The sequence below is a fragment of the Hypanus sabinus genome, chromosome 12, assembly GCF_030144855.1.
Source record: "Hypanus sabinus isolate sHypSab1 chromosome 12, sHypSab1.hap1, whole genome shotgun sequence".
NCBI classification, from domain to species: domain Eukaryota; kingdom Metazoa; phylum Chordata; class Chondrichthyes; order Myliobatiformes; family Dasyatidae; genus Hypanus; species Hypanus sabinus.
In genome coordinates, this window is record NC_082717.1 from 5,934,720 (window position 1) to 5,956,401 (window position 21,682).

The window sequence follows — 21,682 nt, forward strand, 5'->3', positions numbered from 1 at the left end:
CCACCTCCTCGAACTTCATTCATCATATTAGTACATTATTAATTAGGAACATGTTGTGGTGTATTGGCAGAACACGGAACAAACCAACACTTAAAATTATAAAGAATAATATAAAGTTAGAAGAACAGATATGGAATAAAATGTGCATAAATTTTCCTTAGTGTGCCATACTCTGCCACAGCCTTGTTACCAATTTTTTTTCTCTCAAGTGGTAGTCTTGGAGGAAAGATTCTGTGAGTGGTCCCCCATATCTTTCTCACAGCACAGTTGTATTTCTTACAAGGCCAAGTTGCGAGCTCAACACTCAACCCGGCACGGTTGACTGGGTTCGAACTCGGGAACCTTCGCTGGAGTCCGGCACTGATGTCACTGAATACCAGCTGGTATTTACACTGTAAACAGCATCATAAAAAGTGGTTTAAAGCACAGTGACAGAGGTAATAGGAAAAGGGGGTGGGTAACTAGAACATTCGATCAGATTAACTGCTTGGGGGAATAAAAACTTTGCAGTATCTGTAAAGTTCTGCTTTGAAAACTCTGAAGCACTTTCCAGAAGGGAGATTTTGAAAAAGGCTGGGTAATCTCCGCAATGATTTTTCCTGACTATTTCTTTGTTCTGTACATATACATGGCCTGCAGTGATGGTAGACTACAGCCAATGACGTTTTCCACTAACTTTACAGTTTGCTGTAGTTTTTTGCATGATGCTGCACCAAAGCAGACAGTTATGGCTGCTGTGAAGATGCTCTCTATAATGACAGCTTAGAACTGCACCAGAATACTCTGGAGAAACTTTACCAACTTCCACAGATCAAGCCATCTAATTTCCTTGGTCCAGGCCAAAGTACAGCATACCCTTTCATTACCTCCTCGCAGCCCAGTCCAATGATTACATGTCCATTGTAACTCCATTGGGGCATAATGGTAAATCATCCGAGAGAATCCAAGTTGTTCTAAGTGATAAACATGAGAGATACCGGAAATCTAAAAGGAACACACACAAAGTGCTGGTATCATAGTATCTATAGAGAGGAACAAACAGCTGACGTTTTAGAACAAAAGATCAGGACTTTGAACAATTTCATGTGACTCCAAGTACCCTGAATAATGGACTCTTACTCAGCTTGTGCTCCTTCAACTCTCATTTTTTTTTAAAAATTGGTTTCTTCTTCCTTCCTTTCCAGTCCTGACAGAGGATCTCAGCCCAAAACGTTAACTGTTCATTCCTCTCCACAGATGTTGCCTGACCTGCTAAATTCCTCCAGCATTGTTTTTTTCCTGAAATTTGCTCCATATGTTTCTCTACAAATATCTGTTCTTTTAATTTTCAGAGATCTCCTCAAACCCTCAAGGCTCAAAGTAAAATTCATTATCAAAGAGCATATACCATATACAACCCTGAGATTCATTTTCTTGTGGGTATACTCAATACATCTGTACATTAACAGATAACGGAGACATGGCTGCAGGGAAATCAGACCTGGGAAATGAATGTACAAGGGTATACATGCTATCGTAGGGACAGAAACGTGGGCAGAGGGGGTGGGGTGGCCCTGTTGGTGAGGAATGAGATTCAGTCCTTTGCGGGGGGGGGGGGGGGGGGGAGAAGAACATAGGATCAGGAGAAGTAGAGTCTGTGTGGATAGAACTGAGGAACAGTAAGGACAAAAAGACCCTAATGGGTGTTGTCTACAGGCCACCAAACAGTAGCATGGATATTGGGTGCAAGTTGAATAGGGAGTTAACATGGGCATGTAGCAAAGGTAATGTCGCAGTAGTTATGGGGGATTTCAACATGCAGGTGAACTGGGAGAATCAGGTTGGTGCTGGACCCCAGGATAGAGAGTTTGTAGAGTGCCTATGGGATGCATTCTTGGAACAGCTTGTACGAGAGCCCACCAGGGACAAGGCTATTCTGGTTTTAGTCTTGTGTAATGAACAGGAATTGATAAGCGATCTTGAAGTAAAGGAGCCATTTAGTCTTGTGTAGTGAACATAATATGATAAGCTTTTATCTGCAATTTGAGAAGGATAAGGGGAGTGTTGCAGTTGAACAGGGGAGATTATGGAGCCATGAGGGAGGAGCTGGCCAAAGTTGACTGGACAGACAGCCTAGCAGAAAAGACAGTGGAACAGCAATGGCAGGTATTCTTGGGAATAATGCACAAGGTGCAAAATGAGTTCATCCCCCGGAGAAAGAAGGATTCAAAGGGGGGGGAAGGGGCGACAGTGGTTGACAAAGGAAGTCAGAGATTGCATAGCATTAAAAAAAAGGAAATATGACAGAGCTAAGGTGAGTGAGAGAACAGATGATTGGGAAATTTTTAAGGAACAACAGAACTTAACTAAAAAGGCAATACGGGGAGAAAAAAATGAGATACGAACGCAAGCTAGCCAGGAATATAAAGGAGGATAGCAAAAGCTTCTTTAGGTATGTGAAGAGAAAGAAGATAGTTAAGAACAATGTTGGGCCATTGAAGTATGAATTGGGTGAAATTGTTATGGGAATCACAGAACTGGCAGAAGAATTTAGTAAGTATTTTAGATCTGTCTTCACTAGGGAAGACGGGCCAAATACATAGGGTAAGAGAGGAAATGTAAACAGATTGACATTAGGAAGGAAACGGTGATGAGTAGACTGCTGGGGCTGAAGGCTGACAAATCCCCAGGTCCAGATGGTCTGCATCCTAGGGTACTAAAGGAGGTGGCCCTGGAAATTGCGGATGCATTGGTAATCATTTTCCAATGTTCCTTAGATTCAGGATCAGTTCCTGATGATTGGAGAATGGCTAATGTTATCCCACTTATTAAGAAAGGAGGGAGGGAGAAAACAGAGAACCATCGACCTGTCAGCCTGACACCAGTAGTGGGAAGATGGTAGAGTCCATTATTAAAGATGAAATAGTGGCATATCTAGATAGCAGTGATAGGATTGGGCCTAGTCAGCATGGATTTACCAAGGGCAAATCATGCTTGACTAATCTATTGGAGTTTTTCGAGGATGTAACCAGGAAATTAGACAAGGGAGATCCAGTGGATGTAGTGTACCTCGATTTTCAGAAGGCATTTGATAAGGTCCCACATAGGAGATTGGTGGGTAAAATCAGAGCTCATGGCATTGGGGGGAAGATATTGACATTGATAGAAAACTGGTTGGCAGCTAGAAAGCAAAGGGTAACGGTGAATGGGTGTTTCTCAGAATGGCAGGTGGTGACTAGTGGGGTACCACAGGGCTCGGTATTGGGACCACACCTGTTTACGATTTACATCAACGATTTAGATGAAGGCATTGAGAATAACATCAGCAAGTTTGCTGATGATGCTCAGCTGGGTGGCAATGTGACATGTGATGAGGATGTTAGGAGAATTCAGGGTGACTTGGATAGGCTGAGTGAGTGGGCAGATTATGTTTAATGTGAATAAGTGTGAGGTTATCCACTTTGGGAGTAAGAACAGGAAGGCATATTATTATCTGAATGGTGTAGAGTTAGGTAAGGGAGAAATACAAAGAGATCTCGGAGTCCTTGTTCATCAGTCACTGAAGGTGAATGAGCAAGTGCAGCAGGCAGTGAAGAAGGCTAATGGAATGTTGGCCTTTATTACAACGGGAATTGAGTACAAGAGCAAGGAAATCCTCTTGCATTTGTACAGGGCGCTGGTGAGACCACACCTGGAGTATTGTGTACAGTTTTGGTCTCCAGGGTTAAGGAAGGACATCCTGGCTGTAGAGGAAGTGCAGCATAGATTCATGAGGTTACTTCCTGGGATGTCCGGACTGTCTTACGCAGAGCAGTTAGACAGACTGGACTGGTACATGCTAGAATTAAGGCGATTGAGAGGGGATCTGATTGCAACATATAAGATTATTAAGGGACTGGACAAGATAGAGGCAGGAAATATGTTCCAGATGCTGGGAGAGTCCAGTACCAGAGGGCATGGTTTAAGAATAAGGGGTAGGTCATTTAGGACAGAGTTAAGGAAAAATTTCTTCTCCCAGAGAGTTGTGGGGGTCTGGAATGCACTGCCTCGGAAGGCAGTGGAGGCCAGTTCTCTGGATGCTTTCAAGAAGGAGCTAGAGAGGAATCTTATGGATAGGGGAATCAAGGGATATGGGGACAAGGCAGGAACCGGGTATTGATAGTAGATGATCAGCCATGATCTCAGAATGGCAGTTCAGGCTCAAAGGGCTGAATGGTCTACTTCTGCACCTATTGTCTATTAACCATTGCAGAATCAATGAAAGACTATGCAACTAGGGCATTTAACCAGAGTGCTGAAGATAACAAACTGCAAAAACAAAATGAAATAATAAATAATGAGAACATGAGATGATGAGTCCTTAAAAGTGAGTCCATTGGTTGTGGGAACATTTCAGTGATGAAAATCAGTATCCAGCCACCTCTGACCCTTCTTGTCTGTTCTCCTGACTCTCCCATAAAACTAGACTACTTTTCAGGTGCTGTTTGTTAAAGAACTGGAAACCAATCTCAACCATGACCAGAAGCTCTTGCATGGTGAACTGGTTGGAGAACTCTGGCAAGGTATCTGGAGTGCAGGGAACTTCACATTAAAGTGAAACTCAGCAAATTACCAACACTAAATTCCAGTAAGTTTAATCATCCTTCTTACAATCACAGGAGAGTGCTAGACATTAAGAACTTGAAGCACTGCAGGTCTACTCCATCACAACTTGCTTGATCCCAAAGCTGCACTTGGTGCTGCCTGCTACTGAGCAGCATTACAGGTAGCGCCCAACGGCAGAGTGCAGTTTATCAGCAAGTAACTGTCTTAAAATGTTTTCCGTGTGATTGCCATACCCTGCTGTACACTGGTGATGTAGGATGCTCAAGTCCAGTTCAGTGGTTTATTGGCGGGATTGTCGGCGGGGAACTGCATGGCTTCAGTTGTAGTATGGACTCAGCCTGGTGCTGCAGTGTTGCCCATTTGTCCCTGCCCAGGAGAGATCTATCAGAGTCAGTGCCAGAGGCAGGGTGGTGCGCTGTCCACATTGGTGTTGATACTGCCCTCCTGCGTTTGCTCGTTGGAAGACAAGCTGATTTGCTTTCGACTGCAGGCTTGCTCTTGTCATGTTCGTAGACTTGGTATCTAAGACTATATTACAGCTTTTGTGAGACTGTATGTGTAGGATTCTCAGAAATATTAACTGTTAACTGCTAAAATAAAATGGCTTCTCTGTAATGTTAACTATGAGGTAATGTTCTCCGCAGCTGAAAGGATTGGATTATAACTACTGAAAACAGGGGAACTAACCAATGGGACTCTTGTTAATCTATCTGTATGTGTGGGAACTGGGGTTGGTGCACAGGAAGTTCAATGAGGAGGAGCGAAGAGGGAAAAAATGCCGGAAGCGCTCTGGTAGACCACTGTGGTTGGTCCCAGTCTGAGGGTCGAGGAGTTTGGAGGAAAGTGAATGGTGGACCGAGGATATTACGTGAGCTCCAACATGAGCACAAATTGTATAATCTTTATTCTTGGCGCCTTTTTATTTTCTATTTTTTGTTTCTCTACTAACCCCATAGTTACAGTAAAATTTATAAAGTGCAACCGTTTAAATGTACGTTGTGTACTGACTGATATTTTACGTTGTGGGTTTGTGCCGGGGTGCATACACAGCATCTATGCAAACGTGAAACACAGTTTGGCGAGCAGACGGTGGTTTCCCCTAGACAAATGTGGGCTGATAGAGCTGAGTATTACATATGATTACTGCTAGCTTGTGCCTTGTGCTGTGTATGACTATTGGTGCTGCGTTTTGCATATTGGCTAGAGAGTAATGCTGCTTCACTTGGTTGTACTCATTGGTACTCGTGTATGGTTGAAAAACAGCTAAACTTGACTTCAAACACAGACACCAACCTGAAAAGGAGTGTGTAAACATCAAGTCTCTATGGAACAACAGCTGGTAGACACCAAACCAGGGCGGTGCAATAAATTCTACTTGGACAACATTCTCTGCGAATTCCCCATTCTCCAGTACAGGAAACAACTTCAACTAATATACGAATTAAGAGGCAGCCACTGAACCCCTCAAGACCACTGCTGTTTGAAAAGATAATGGTTGACATGACTGTAATGTCTACTTTAAATTCCTGTCCACGCCCCAGTAGCTTTCCACACCCCTTTCCCACCAATCCCTGTATTTTTCTTTTAAACACAGAAATCTACAGCACATTACAGACCCGTTGGCCCACAATGTCATGCCGATCATGTAACCTACTCTAGAAACTGCCTAAAGTTCTAATTTTAATTCTTCTAAGCTCCATGTACCCAATATCTTCTTGTATTCACCTTTACCACCGTCACTTATAGTGTATTCCAGGCACAAACCACTGAAAAACTTACCTCTGACATCCTCCTTGTACCTATTTCCAAGCACCTTAAAACTATGCCATTAGCCATTCCAGACTTGGGGAAAAAGCCTCTGGGATCCACACGATCAATGCCTCTCATCTTTTTCACCCTCTTACATATACCTGCCAACCCCCACCTTTTCACACCCCCTCTCCCATTCCTGCTGACCCCCAGTAGCTTTTCACTCTCCCAATCTTGCAAACCCCCAGTAGCTTTGCACACATCCTCCTATTCTTGCCAATGCCAAATAATTTTTCACCCCTTCACTTACGAAAAATCCATCTGCTTTAAAAATATTCAAAAAAAAAACACACATTGCAGGATGAACATAAAGACTCACAACCTTCTGCTAAAAAAAATGACTATCTGTGATTGCACACTGATTCTTTGTTCCATGTTCTTCCACTAGAAAAAAACATTTTCTCCATCAAGATCCACAATTCAAATAACACAAAGTTCTCCTCAGGCGTAACATCAAATTACAAAAGACATACAGGACAGGTGTAAACTGTGCACCAAAGGGAAGAGAAGTTATGGAAGCTGTTCTTGAACTGAATCAAAGACGGTCTAAAAGGTTCACAAGAATTTCAAAAATGAAATGCATTGATCGCTCTGGGCCTGTACTTGTTGTATTTTAGAAGAATGAGGGAGGAATCTCATTGAAACCTATGAATATTGAAAGGGTAAAATACACTATGATGGCTCTGGGCCTGGATCAGCTGAAGTTTAGAAGAATGAGGGGGTGATCTCAGTGAAACCTATTGAATATTGAAAGGCCAAGCTAGAATGTATGTTTCCTACAGTGGGAAAGTCTAGGATTTAAGGGCACAGCCTCAGAATGAAAGGACGTCCCTTCAGAGTAGATGAAGAGGATTTTTTTCTAACCCAGAAGGTGGTGAATCTGTGGAATTTATTGCCAAAGACAGCTGCGAAGGAGATATCATTGGGTATATTTAAAGCGGAGTTTGGTTCTTGATTAGCCAGGGTGTCAAAGTTTACGTGGAGAAGACAAGAGAGTGAGGTTGAGAGGGCTAATGAATCAGCCATGACGGAGTGGTGTAACAGACTTGGTGGGCTGAATGGACTGATTCTACTCCTATGCTATTATATGCAGGCAGATGTAACGTTTGTACAAATAAAGTCTTCAGAAATGATAGGCACTCAAGAAATCGCAGTTTATCATACAGATCAACGGAGAGAAGAGGAGTCTGAAAAAAGAAATAAACACGTGTTTAACAGGGTGCCAAGGGTACAGGGTGATGGCCGCTGAGCTGGAGTGAGTACAAATTGGGAAAGAGTTAGCGAGCCAGGGAACAGAAGTTCAACGTCAGTCACTGACAGGCTACAGGAACTCTTACGAAACCCGTTAATTGAAACGCAGCCTCTAAATGTCCTGATCGACATTCAGCACCCAGACTAGCCTCGACCCCACGCCCTAATCCTAACACACCGTGCGTGCCCCTCTCGGACAGGAGTGGCCTCCATTCCTACTTGAAGGCAGAGAGACTTCAACGTTACAACCTTACAATGCATAAACACCCAGGCCCAGCACGGACATTAAGAGAACAGTAGCCGACCCGGTCGTTTAGGGGTGCATGGACACCAGGAGTGGGGTGCCCCGGACATTACCGTGCACGACGAACGCGCACCAACACTCACCCGGCTCGGAGCGCGCCAGCTCGCCTCCGCCGCGCGTCCTACACCCGCTACTCCAGTCTCACCTGCCAGCCAATCAGCTGGCGCAGAGACGTTCATTAAAATATCTCGCCTTTCCGTTCCAAGCTTCGCGGCCCGATTATTGGCTGGGGCCGGCAATCCGCGCTGCTAGTTTATTTGATTGGAGGTTCTGGCTGTCAATCCGAAGCGTCAGCCTGACCGAAAGGGGCGGGGTTAATTAATCCAAGGCGCTTGCTTGTCTGATGGGCGCTCTGGGCTGTCAATCTATTGTGACGGCTTGCCCCATAGGTCAATCAAACGGCCCGCAGGGCCGCAAGTTCCGCCTCTTCCTGTTCTGTAACGGGCCCAGCGAACTTTTCTCTTGTTTTCGGATGCCGTGTTCCCTTGTCTGCGGTTTCAGGTAAACCGTGTGCGGGTACTCGGTGTCCTGTCGGGGGCGGGTGAAGAGCTGAGGGTTCGGCATTAGCTTCTTCCGGCCTATGGAAGGGTGGTGTGCTTGTGTGCGTGTGGGAGGGGAACAACCGGTTTCAGCCTGTTTTAGCCGGCCGACGGGAACTGGGCCTTCCCTTCTTCAAGCCGTCACCCCCTCTGGGGGGATAGGTCACCGACAGTAGCTCGCTTTCTCCGGGCCAAAGGTTGATCGGCCCTGTGTTTTCCGCTTCCACCACACATTTTGTGGGCGAAGAAGATTCCTCTCCCAGAGTTGAGGTATCCACCTCTGGGTTGTTACCATACTTAGCCCTCTACAGCCCCTTGCCCAGACAAAATGCTGGATGAACTCAGCAAGTTCTGCAGCGTCCATGGAGAGGAATAATAAGATCTTATTAATAGTGCAATATAAAAGTATTTACCGAGCACTTTTCATGAAAACCGTGTAGTTCAAAGTGCTTTAGGTGGGTCAAAGTGCAAACATAATGGTAAAAGCATAGTTAAATAAATGTTAAGTAAGTACTTCAATATAAATCTTTGGACGCCACGGTAGCGGTTAGCGCGATGCTATCACAGCTTGGGGTATCCGGAATTCAGACTTCAACTTCAGCACCAACCGTACGTAGTGTCCGTGACTGCATTGTTTTCATCCGGATTCTCTGGTTTCCTCCTGAAGACAAAAGCTATACCTGCTGTGGGTTAATAGGCCATTGTCTTCTGATCAGCCTAATATTAACTACATGGATTGTTGGTCCTGTACCACGCTGCATCTCTGAATGTAGTTAATAGACGTCGGCTGCACCTACACAATCTTAAAGTTTTAAGTGTTAAGTTTCACAGTTTAAGAGCGTAGTCTTTTTTTTAAAAAAAACTGACCTAATTTTATTTTGTGGGCGATTGTTTAAGCATGAGAAAATAACATTGACATTTTGGGTCGAGGCCCTTTATCGGGACTGGAAAGAAGGTAAAAGAGCGGATGAGTACTTTTTATCTCATAGTTGACAGTTGAAGGTGATAGTTGAGACCAGGCAAGGTGGGTGGCTGAAGTGGTGTGTAAAGCAGTAACTAGGAAGGGATAGGTGAAACCAGATAGGGGATATAGTAAAAGAACATCTTCAAAACATGATGGCTCAAAAAGGCAGCATCCATCTCTAAAGACCTTCACCATCTGTACTGCTGCTGAAAACAACAAATTTCAGGACACGTGTCAGTGGTAATAAATCTGATTCTGTATCTGAAGGTGGGAGGCAATAGAAGGAAGAAGTAAATGGCAGAAGAAGAAACCTGATGGGTTGACCAGGTTGATTCCAGAGATGAGGAGAGATTGAGTCACCTGGGACTGTACTTGCTGGAATTCAGAAGGATGAGAGGAGTTCTTACAGAAATATAAAATCATGAAAGGGATAGGTAAGATAGGGGAAGGAAAGTTGATTTCAGTGGTCAGTGAGAGTTGAACTCAGGGACATGGCCTCCAAATTTGTAGGAGTAAATTTAAGGTGGAGATGAGGAGGAACTGCTATTCTCAAAGTGTTGAATCTGTGACATTCTCTGCCCAATGAAGCAGTGGAGGCTACCACAGTGTTTGGATAGATATTTGCATAGTAGTGAAATTAAGTGTTGGAGGGGAAAAAGGTGAGTGGATGGAAATGAGTCCATGGCCAGATCAGCCATGATACTATTGAATGGTGGAGCAGACTTGACGGGCCAGAAGCCCTACTCCTATTTTGTATGTTCTTAAGAGAGGAGAGTCGACCATGGGAGAAAGGAAGGAGGAGGGGAACCAGGAGGAGGTGATAGGTGAAGAGAGAAGTGTGACAGAGGAGCCAGAATAGGGAATGAGAAAAGAAATTCCCAGTGTTGGGGAGGTTGATATTTATACTATCAAAAACAAAATAGATTCTGCAGATGCTAGAATTCCAGGGCAACACACACAAAATGTTTGAGGAACTTGTGTCAGACAGCATCTATGGAGAGGAATAAACAGTTGACGTTTTGGGCCAAGACTATCCAGTCTTGGAGGTTATCCAGACAGAATATGAGGTGTTGCTCTTCCAATGTGAGTGTGGCCACAGAGGAAGCCATGAGCAGCCATGTTAGAATGGGAAGTCTTATTGAAATGGTGAACACTGGATGATCCTGCCTTTTGTGGTGTATAGGGCGACAGTGCTTGAAGAAGTGGTCCTCATCAGGCAGTATAACCACAGCGAAGCCCAGTTTCCCAAGTACCAATGCTAAAGCTAGCTTTGGTGACTTATCTATATCCATTTTTTCTGTCCTTCCTGTCAGTTTCCACCCAAATACTTCTGATTCTGTGTCTGTACATCTCTGCACTTGTGCAGAAGGGCAATAAACTGGATTTGATTCAAGATGTACTTGCAGTCCAGTGAAGTACATCTCAGGCATTCCCTGCATTCTATTGAGGTGTGAAACAACACTTCCATATCCAACTCCACCATCTTAAACAGAATCAGGTTTATTATCACTGATCTGTGTCAAGAAATTTGTTGTTTTTCAGTATAAAAATTGTTAAAAGATACAATAAGAATTTTTTTTAAGTAAGTTATGCAGAAATGTAGAGATATACAGTGTCCATTTGGAAATCTTATGGCAGAGGGGAAAAAGCTGTTCCTAAAATGTTGAGTGTGTCTTCAGGCCCTTGTACCTCCATCCTGATGGTAGCAATGAGAAGAGGTGATGAGGGTCCTTAATGATAGGTGCCACCTTTTGAAGATATCCTAGATGCTGCGGAGGCTAGAATCCAAGATGGAGCTGACTGAGTTTGCAACTTTCTGCAGTATTTTCTAATCCTGTGCAGTTGTTCCTCCGTACCATATTGGAGTTGGAACCAGTTTGAATATTCTCCATGCTACAAATTTCTAGATTCTTTAGTGATGTGTCAAAGCACTTGCGGTCAACACTTTGTGACTGTGGATGCAGGTTCTGGTGACAAAAACAAGTTGATTGGGATATCAGTGGGCTGACCTGCATCTGAGGAGGCATAGGAGATAGATGGGTGGGCATGGTGGTCAGAGCAATAGAATACCAACAAACTGTTCAATCTGCAATGTTGTGCTGATCTTGATGCAATTTTATACTCATTGACTTGTGTATCTTTGAAGTTCCTTTATTTTCTTCATGTTCATGCGTTTATCTAAAAGTCTCTTAACTCTACCAAACTGCCTGAATCCAGAACTACCTTGGGTAATTCACTGCGGGCACCTGCTACTCTGCAAAAAGAAAATTATTATCCTTCATGCTGCCCTTAAGCTTATTCCCCTCCACTCCCTCTCACCTTGGGTGTCCTCAGGTGTTTGATGTTTCTATCCTAGGGAAAGATTCTGATTGGTTGGGTGAAAGGGCTTATATTCTTGCTGCATTGTGTAATGACTCTCAATTAAGACTGGTACTGCGTAGGAATAGACCCTCTGTTTGTACTGATCATGATGCCTACTTCAACTACTCCTAGGAGACCCAGTGATTTTCAGTAATACCCTTATTCAAATATCTGAGACACATCTGTCATTTTATTAAACAGTCAGCAACAGTCTCCATGGCTCCCAGAAAACAGAATTTGGACAAGTTATCACTCTGAAGATATTTCTCATGTGGAGGAACAGAGGGTTCTTGGGTTCCATATCCTCAAAGTTGTCATACAAGTTGACGTTGATTTAGATGGCATATGGTGTGTTGGACTTCATTAGTCAGCAGATTATATTCATGAACTGCAAGATAAATGTTGTAGTTCTTTCAAACTCTGGTTCGACCACACTTGGAATATTGTAGGCCAGGCAGCAACTATAAGGAGAAGCACTGTCGATGTTTTGGGCAGAGACCCTTCATTAGGACTATATGAAGGGTCCTGACTAGTCCTGCTGAGGGGTCTCGGCCCGAAATGTCAACAGTGCTTCTTATAGATGCTGCCTGGCCTGCTGTGTTCCACCAGCATTTTGTGTGTGTTTGAATTTCCAGCATCTGCAGATTTCCTCTTGTTTGCTCTTGGAATATTGTGTTCAGTTCTGGTCAACTTATTATAAGGAGGATATTGGAATCTTTAAGGAAGGGTGCTTAGGAGATTTACCAGGAGCCTGGATTAGAGCGTATGTGTTATCTGGTCAGGTTGAATGAAGGAAGAGGAGAGACAATTTGATTGCAATGTAGAAGGTTATTGAATACATTGAAAGGGCAGGCAGTGTCTTTATCCCAGGGCGGCAATGGCTACATTCTTTGAAGATCAGTGGAGGAAAGTTTAAAGGAGATATAATGGGTAGTGTTTTTTTTACATAGAGTGGGAAATGCATGACTGATACAAGATTGAAGAAAGTCTGAAGTATAAACAGGGATAAAGGGAACAAAGGAAGCTCATGAATTCTGTACGAGCGAAGGGCTCAATTGATTGTGCAGTTGGTTAAAGGGTTGGCTGAAGTTTCTGTATTGTGCTGCACTCTTCTATGATTTGAGTTCATGATATCAGTTCAAAATGGTATTCCACTTGTACTCCCTGATCGCAGAGACACATCTGTCAAGGAATTGCTCTCCCACCACTCCATTGTGTCATATTCTCTGAAAGTTTTGTATATGTCAATCAAGTAGCACGTCATTTTGCTGAATTAGCAGAATAAAGGGCTGGTCTGCTCTTGTATCAAACTTGCTATCTCAAACCACGAAGACTGGCACAGGACCACTATTCCCCACCATTTGCCAAACATTTGATAGAGCTATTCAAAGCTAGCAGAATACCATCAGTTTGGAGTGAATAGTTGGTGTAAAAATGGGCAACAAGGAAGTCCAGGGCAAAGAAAAACATGCAGAATAATGAACAATGTGGAGGTCTTGAAAAGGGAAAGTGAAGTGTTGACATTGCATTCTATTTTGGGAGAGTTGTAAGAGGTTTGTTTCTGGCACAAATGGTGATCAGGATGTGTTGGAACAGAATGATCTGTTTTTGCGCTGTGCTGATATATTTAGTAAATCCTGTAACAAAGTGTAATGTACCAACATGCACCAGAAAGCATTTCAAAACAAATTTTAAACGACATTGTGCAGATGCTGAAATTTTTGAGCAACTCACAAGATGTCCAAGCAGCATTCATAAAGGGGAGTAAACAGTTGATGTTTCAGGTTGGACTTAAGTCCTGATGGAGGGTCTCGCCCTAAAACATTGACAGTTTATTCTGCTCCGTAGATGCTGGTTGATTCGCTGAGTTCCTCCTGTGTTCAGTGTATTTTACTCAAAATAAGATTTCATTCAGAGACACTTAGGTTATTCATGTGTGGGATCTGGAATCTATTACTGATCCCTATTTGCCATTTAGAAGGTAATGGTGAAGCTTATCCCACGGTGGGAATTCCAGGATGTAGACTGAAGTCAGAATGGTATGCTATTTGTAGGTGCTTGTGTTCCCATGTTCAATAATTCCATTTAATATCAGAGAATGTATGCAATGTACAACCTGAAATTCTTGTTCTTCGCAGACATTCTCAAAAAACAGAAGAGTGCCCCAAAGAATGACCGAAGGTAAAAACATTAGAATTCCAAACCATTGCCACTCCCCCTCACATGCATAAGCAGCAGCAAAGCAACCACCATCCCCCTTCCCTACTTCAATCAAAAAAAAGCGTCAGCTCCCACCACCCATCAATCGAGCAGTGGCAAAGTCCCCAATAAAGACCATTATCTGCTGTTAAAAAACTGGTTGTTCACATGACAATTTGACCCACCGCAGGCTCTTTTTCTCCCTAATAAAGGAACAAAGAGCTGTCCCCTTTTCACAGCGAGAAGGGAGACCAACAAGGATAAACAATTCGCTGATAAGCAGTGTTAAAATCTGCCCTGTTGTTTTCTTCCTGAGTTCATCGACTCAAGAATCTGCAACAAACTCCCCCACATAATCTCCTACCTTGCAGTGTATTATGACCAAATTAAACTGAGGAGATTATTTTCCAGCCCTACTCATAATTCCATTGCAAAATATTTGCTGCATAGCCTTCAGTCATGTCCTGCAAACGTGTATAATGTGGTCTTCCTTCCCAAGATCCACAAAGAGCACTGTACTAATAGTCTGAAACAATAGTTCTCTTTCTTGCACCCCAGGACCACTTTCTTTTTTTAATTTTTTTTTCCCCTCTCCTACTTTCGTGCATGACTCCCTGATGCTGCCATCTACCACTGAGTTACTTGGCTCCAGATGTCTCATCATACATCTAAGGATACTCTTGAGCAGAAGCCCAGTCAGTCCCCTTCTACTGAGACTCTCATTTGTCTTGCTAAACCTGTAATGTGTTCAACAACTTCTTCCTTCAGCTCCATTCATTTCCTCCAATTAAATGTGTAAGGCCTATCTGACATGAGAATTGCGGCTGGTCCATGTTTACTCAATTCTGGATTCCCCTGTTCCATCTTATTCCAGTACTTTGATGACTGCATAGATGCTGTTGAATTCAAAATTTAACACCTTTTGCAATGTTTGTCTTTCACTGTCATTGCTAGGGTATTGCATCGGACATTTGTACTGAAGACCAGATGGTCTGCATCCGAGGGTTCTAAAAGAGGTGGCTCAGGAAATTGCGGATGCATTGGTAATCATTTTCCAATGTTCCTTAGATTCAGGATCAGTTCCTGAAGATTGGAGGGTGGCTAATGTTATCCCACTTTTCAAGAAGGGAGGGAAGGAGAAAACGGAGAACTATCGCCATGTTAGCCTAACGTCAGTCGTGGGGAAGATGCTTGAGTCCATTATTAAGGACAAAATAGTGGCACATCTTGATGGCAGAAATAAGATTAGGCCGAGCCAGCATGGATTTATCAAGGGCAAATCATGCTTGACTAATCTGTTGGAGTTTTTTGAGGGTGTAACAAGGATGTTAGACAAGGGTAAGCCAGTGGATGTTGTGTACCTAGATTTTCAGAAGGCATTCGATAAGGTGCCACATAGGGGATTGGTGAGTAAAATCAGAGCTCATGGCATTGGGGGCAGTGTTTCAACATGGATAGAAATCTGGATGGCAGATAGAAAGCAAAGGGTAGCAGTGAATGGGTGTTTCTCGGACTGGCTGGAGGTGACTAGTGGGGTACCACAGGGCTCTGTATTGGGACCACAGTTCTTTACGATTTATGTCAATGATTTAGATGAGGGCATTGAAAACTTTATCAGCAAGTTTGCTGACGATACTAAACTGGGTGGCAGTGTGACATGCGAAGAGGACGTTAGGAGAATACAGGGAGACTTGGATAGGCTGGGTGAGTGGGCAGATACTTGGCAGATATCATTCAATGTGAATAAATGTGAAGTTATCCACTTTGGAAGCAGGAACAAGAGGGCAGAGTATTGTTTGAACGGTGTAGAGTTAGGTAAGGGAGAAATGAAGGTGAATGAGCAAGTGCAACAGGCAGTGAACAGGGCAAATGGAATGTTGGCCCTTGTTACAAGGGGAATTGAGTACAAGAGCAAGGATGTCCTTTTGCATTTGTACAGGGCCCTGGTGAGACCACACCTGGAATATTGTGTACAGTTTTGGTCTCCAGGTTTAAGGAAGGACATTCTGGCAATTGAGGAAGTGCAGTGTAGATTCACTAGGTTGATTCCTGGGATGGCAGGGCTGTCTTACGCAGAGAGATTGGAGAGATTGGGCTTGTACACGCTGGAATTGAGGAGATTGAGAGGGGATCTGATTGAAACGTTTAAGATAATTAAAGGATTTGATAGGATTGAGGCAGGAAATATGTTCCAGATGTTGGGAGAGTCCAGTACCAGAGGGCATGGATTGAGAATAAGAGGTCAGTTATTTAAAACAGAGTTGAGGAAGAGCTTCTTCTCCCAGAGAGTTGTGGATCGAAGAATTAAAAGAAAGAGCGCACTGGCGGGTGTCAGGCATTGGCAGTGGTGATATATATTAATAGCGATAAAAAACACGTTGTAGCGGTGTGCTACACGCAGCGCTAAAATAAAGACACTGCAGTCCAAGGTAACTTTATTCGAACTAAACAGCCTTGCTTTAAAGCCTCCCTCAACCCGTCCCCGTGGGCGCGGATGCTCCAAAAGACACGTACTCACAAACCCCCGTAGGCTATCTCCCTTAGCCAGAACGGTGGCTAATTCTAAGTCGTTTCGGATGTGCCAGGAAATGGGGTTTCCACAACGTTTTTAGATTGTACAAGATCACCATAATCTTCAAATTTCGATTTACATTTCAAAAACTAACAAACCATGGGGAGCCGCAGCACAGAGATGAAAGAGCCGCGGGTTGCCGACCCCTGATATAGGCTCATTAAGTTTTGCTTGAAAATCAGATGAAAGCGAAGGAATGTTAAGAGTATTTAAGAAAAGATCAACAGAAATATTCTCATTCAGAGATACAGAGGAATAAAGCCGAGAGTAAAAATTTTAAAATACGTCATTGATTTTTGAGTGATCCAATGTAATATCCCCATTCTCCTTCGGGATCTTTGTGATATGTTGTTTAGCTTTAGAACGCCTCAACTGATTAACTAGAAACTTGCCAGATTTGTCACCGTGAATATAAAAGTGACTCTTACTTTCAAGAAGTTGACGTTCAACAGGTTGAGGAAAGAGAAGGTCAAATTTAGTTTGAAGTTCTACACACTTCTTACATAATTCAGGCTTATTAGTTTGAGCATACAATTGATCTAATTCTTTAATCTGATTAATTAGGTCTAATTGATCTATACGGGACTTTCTATTAAGATTTGCTGTATATGAGATTAATCGACTCCTCAAATATGCTTTCATGGTATCCCAGACAATCTGGGATGACATTTCAGATGACATATAAGTGTTAAATAAAAAGTTATCTGATCCTTAATAAATTTTAGAAAATCTTCGTCCGATAATAAAGTCGGGTTAAAACACCAGTGCTTATTCCTCTGAGGGAGACCAGGAAAATTTAGAGACAAGGTAATTGGAACATGATCAGAAATCAGTATACTCTGATAGTCACAAGAATGGACAAATGAAATAAGTTGATTATCAATTAAAAAATAGTCAATTCTAGTGAACGTGAGAAAAAGGAATAATCTTTCTCAGTAGGATGAAGGAAATGCCATATATCAGAGATACCATAATTAGAAAGAAAAGAGTGAATAGCTAAAGCAGATTTAGTAGGTGATCTAGTAATGGGACGATCGATCCAAATTGGGATCTAACCAGCAATTAAAGTCGCCACCCAGTATAAGAGAATATGAATTTAAATCTGATAGTGAGGAGAAAAAAAGTTCAAAAAAATTAACATCGCCAAAATTGGGAGCATACAGGTTTGCTAGTACAACTTTAGTATTATATAATTTACCAGAAACGATAATAAAACGGCCATTTGTGTCAGCTATCTTATTATGGAGTTCAAAAGGAATATTTGAATTAATAAGGATGGAAACCCCCCCCCAAGCTTTGGCCGGGAAGGATGAATGAAAATGCTGACCCACCCACTTTGACAAAAGCGGAGAATTATCAAAACTACGAATATGAGTTTCTTAAAGGAAAGCAATGTCAGCTTTGAGTTGCTTAATATGGGAGAAGACCTTCTTTCTTTAAACAGGATGATTCAATCCCTTTACATTCCAGCTCACAAATTTAAGTGTATTAACCATTATCAATTGTTAGTACATGAAAGGTAGTAGGCATATATAAAATCAAACATTGCAATAACAGTCTGGGAGCAAAAATATAAACATAAATCAGTAATATCAGGGCAGAAACATGTCCTGAATAGCAAGGGAAATCAGAAAAAAACAGTAAATAGTGTTAGAACTAGAGAACCCACCACACCCTCAAAACCCAAAACTAGATGGCTACCCAAAAAAGCAGCTAGCTCTACAAAAAAAAGTTACCCCAAAAATAACTTCTAGTTCCATATCATTGACGTAGGCTCCGTATAGATAATATAGCAAATACTACCTAATTTATGCACTAGAGAGCAAAATTATAAATAGGAACAACTTCATCAAAAGAGATATAAAACTTAATACAAAAAAAAATCAAAAAAAAAACTAACCTACCCGCGAGAAGCTATGAAAAATTGAAAGAAAAAATAAAAGGGGGGGAAGGGGGAAATTATAAATTTAAAGAGAATACATATCAGCCGTTTTTTTAAAAAAAAGCAAATCTTATATCATATATCAACAGGGAGGCCTTCAATAAGAAACTCCAAGCCTCCAAAACAAATTAAGACCAATTGTAGTTCTCTATAGTTAAAGTTATTCAGAAGTAGAATAAATTACACAAGTAAAATCTAAAGTCCACAGGGAAACATTAAATTTAAATCATCTATTTAAGAAAATCGCACCAGGTCCAGGGAGAGACTAACTAGAACCCTTAGAATCTCAATAGTTAATGTCTGAATTATTCAAGTAGAGTCTGAGTTCGCAAAAAAAACTTTAATTCAAGAAGTACTTGTCAGCCATTTTAGAAAATCAAACTGGGTCCGAAGAAGCCAAGATGGCTGGAAGATTTCCAACAAACAACTCAGCCTCCTTCACTGCTTTAAACCACTTACATTCTCCAGTAGTAAGCGTAATTCGAAGATCAGCTGGGTTACGAAGCGAAGGTTTGAATCTACGATCAAAAAGCACTTTCATTACGGCTTTGAACTCAGCATGCATCTTCAGAACCTGGGGGGCATAATCTTTCATGAAACAAAATAGTTGTATTTTGAAAAGTCGAAATACGGCGTGCCTCCATAATCAAACAGTTTTTCACCTGATATCGATGAAAACATAAAATAATTGGCCATGGTCGAGAACCCAAAATGGCACAAGGAACATAAATCCTGTGAGCCCTTTCTAGCTCAGGTGGAGTCGGGAGAAATTCTTGCCTGAAAAAATTCAACGTAAGAGCCCTTTTCAGTGGCCTCCGGCAAACCGAGAATTCGCAGTGTCTGTTCCGATTTTCGAGATCTGCCATTTTGGAAGTAAGTTTACTGTTTTTTTCCGTTAGGTTGGAGCAGAGAGTTTCTAGATGTTGAACACAGTGTTACAAATCTTCAGAGGGTAGGTCGATGCGAGATAGATGTTCAGCATGGTCATCCACTCTGGCATTAATCTGATCCAATTTTGACTCCAGCTGACTGATAGAAGCTCTAAATTCAGTGTTGATATCCGTTAGAGTATCTTGTTGATGCTGTTCCAGGATAGAGAGAATCTCAGCCGACAGAGCCGTGGAAGTTTCTTTTTTCCCCGAGTTTAGTACTTTTTGCAGTTGTTATAAGATAGACGTATTCACAGGCAGATAAAAGAAAGCAAATAAAATAATGAACTAAGGTTTAAAAAGGGAGACACATAGTGCAAAAATAGAAAGTATAACGGAGCAAAAGTTTGAAGCGACTAAACAATCGCCATCTTACCGGAAGTCCCAATAGGTTTCAATGAGATCCCTTTTCATTCGTAATTCCAATGAGTACAGGCCCAGAGCCATCAAATGCTTTCATTCCTGGAATCATTCTCATAAACCTCCTCTAGACCTTCTCCAATGCCAGCACATCTTTGACAAGGGACCTATAAAGTCTAGACTGACCAGTACCTTTTTAAGGCCTCACTTTCATGTTCTAGTCCTCTTAAAATGAATGCAAGCATTGCATTTGCCTTCCTTATTGGGGCTTCACCTGCAAGTCAACCTTTTGAGCAGGGTTTCTCAACCTTTTTTTATGACATGGACCCCTACCATTGATTGAGGACCTCAGGATGGGAACACCTGCTTGAGAGAATCCTGCACAAGGACTCGTGTCTCTTTGCATCCCTGATGTTTTAATTTTCTCTTTGTTTAGAAAATAGTCATGCTTTTTTCTGCTGTCAAAGTGCATTACCTTACACCATCATACACTATATTTGATCTGTCACTTATTTGCCCCTTCTCTCAACTGTCTAACTCCTCTGCAGACTCCTTGGTTCTTCTATGCTACCTACCCCTCCACCAATCTACAAAAGTGTTGAGTGTTCAGCTAGACTTAAATGCTTGTAGTAAATCTTTGCTCGGAAAAATTAGCATGTAGGTAAAGGAAACATTTATGAAGGCAAACTATGTCCTTGGTTTTATTGCAGGAGGGTTGAAGAATCAGAGCAAAGATCTGTAACTGAATTAATAAGGCACAGGCAAGACCCTATTGCAAATCTGGTCGTCAAACTCAATGATACATCAGTGATTTGAGAAGGATTATAATGAAATTACAGCTGATTGATTCCTGGAGTTTGTGGATTGTCCTTTGAGAACAGATGAGGCAAAGTAGGCCTTAACTTTACTGCAATAGGAATGAAAATTGATCTTTTGGAAACGGACAACACCGTTGCATAGCTGAAGTGTTCATAACCAGTTAAATATCTCAAAACAGGAGCCCAATTAAAGTAAGAATTGTTTTCCTCTTGTGGGTAATTAATAGTGGATTCCAGTAAAATGGGACACATCAGGACCAATTAAGCTGTTACCCGAATTAGCCAAAGTTTCATGGAACGTGCACAAAATGCTGGAGGAACTCGGCAGGCCAGGCAGCATCCATGGGGAAAAAAGTACAGTCGGTATTTCGGGTCGAGACCCTTGGGTCCTGCCTGGCCTGTTGAGTGTTGCTTGGATTTCCAGCATCTGCAGATTTCCTCTTGTTTGTGAAAGTTACATGGATGTAGTTAAGAAGGTATAAGCCACCTCTTAATCAAGTAATAAATTATGTATTTAAATGAAATGCAGAATAAATTAGAACACTGTCAATACCACTACAGTGCAATAAATCTGCCATGTTCTTTTTATTGACTGTAAAGAAACAAAATGGGCAGTGACTTCTGTTGTTGATAATATACTGCTTTCAGACAGTTATCAACAATTGCATCTTCCAAATCTTCATTTTCATTATCACATTTAAAGATTGTCAGAACCTTCAAAGCCTTCACTTGTTGAAATAGCAAATTTTCGCCACCAACTATCAGTGATAAAAATCATTGCTTTTTCAACACAAACCACACATAGCTGATGCTAATTAAAAACTGTCTGCTCTAAGTATAGTGTGGTGTCTAATGGCCACACAAGTGCAAATCAAGTCAAGTCGCTTTTTATTGTCATTTCGACCATAAACTGCTGGTACAGTACATAGTAAAAATGAAACAATGTTCCTCCAGGGCCCTGGTGCTGCATGAAGCAACACAAAACTACACTAGACTATGTGAGACAACTCAAGGCTACACTAGATTATGTAAAACAACACAAAAACTACA

At 42.0% G+C, this 21,682-nt stretch overlaps 2 protein-coding genes across 4 annotated transcripts in view; one reads left to right on the top strand and one right to left on the bottom strand.

The window, feature by feature from the left end:
• Window positions 1-8,104, bottom strand: part of LOC132402591 (butyrophilin-like protein 8) — a 43,427-nt gene extending 35,323 nt beyond the window's left edge. The window contains exon 1 of the mRNA XM_059985489.1: window positions 8,032-8,104. The gene's annotated coding sequence lies outside the window, so the exon portion shown is untranslated. The remainder of the gene's footprint in view (window positions 1-8,031) is intronic.
• Window positions 8,105-8,143: 39 nt separating this feature from the next.
• The window catches only part of LOC132402589 (butyrophilin subfamily 1 member A1-like), a 79,007-nt gene continuing 65,468 nt past the window's right edge, over window positions 8,144-21,682 (top strand). Inside the window, exon 1 of one of the 3 annotated variants that reach the window (XM_059985485.1) lies at window positions 8,144-8,449. In XM_059985485.1, the coding sequence (XP_059841468.1) occupies window positions 8,292-8,449 (158 nt within the window). In that variant the 5' untranslated portion in view covers window positions 8,144-8,291. The remainder of the gene's footprint in view (window positions 8,450-21,682) is intronic. The other 2 variants (XM_059985484.1, XM_059985487.1) reach the window with 2 other exon arrangements.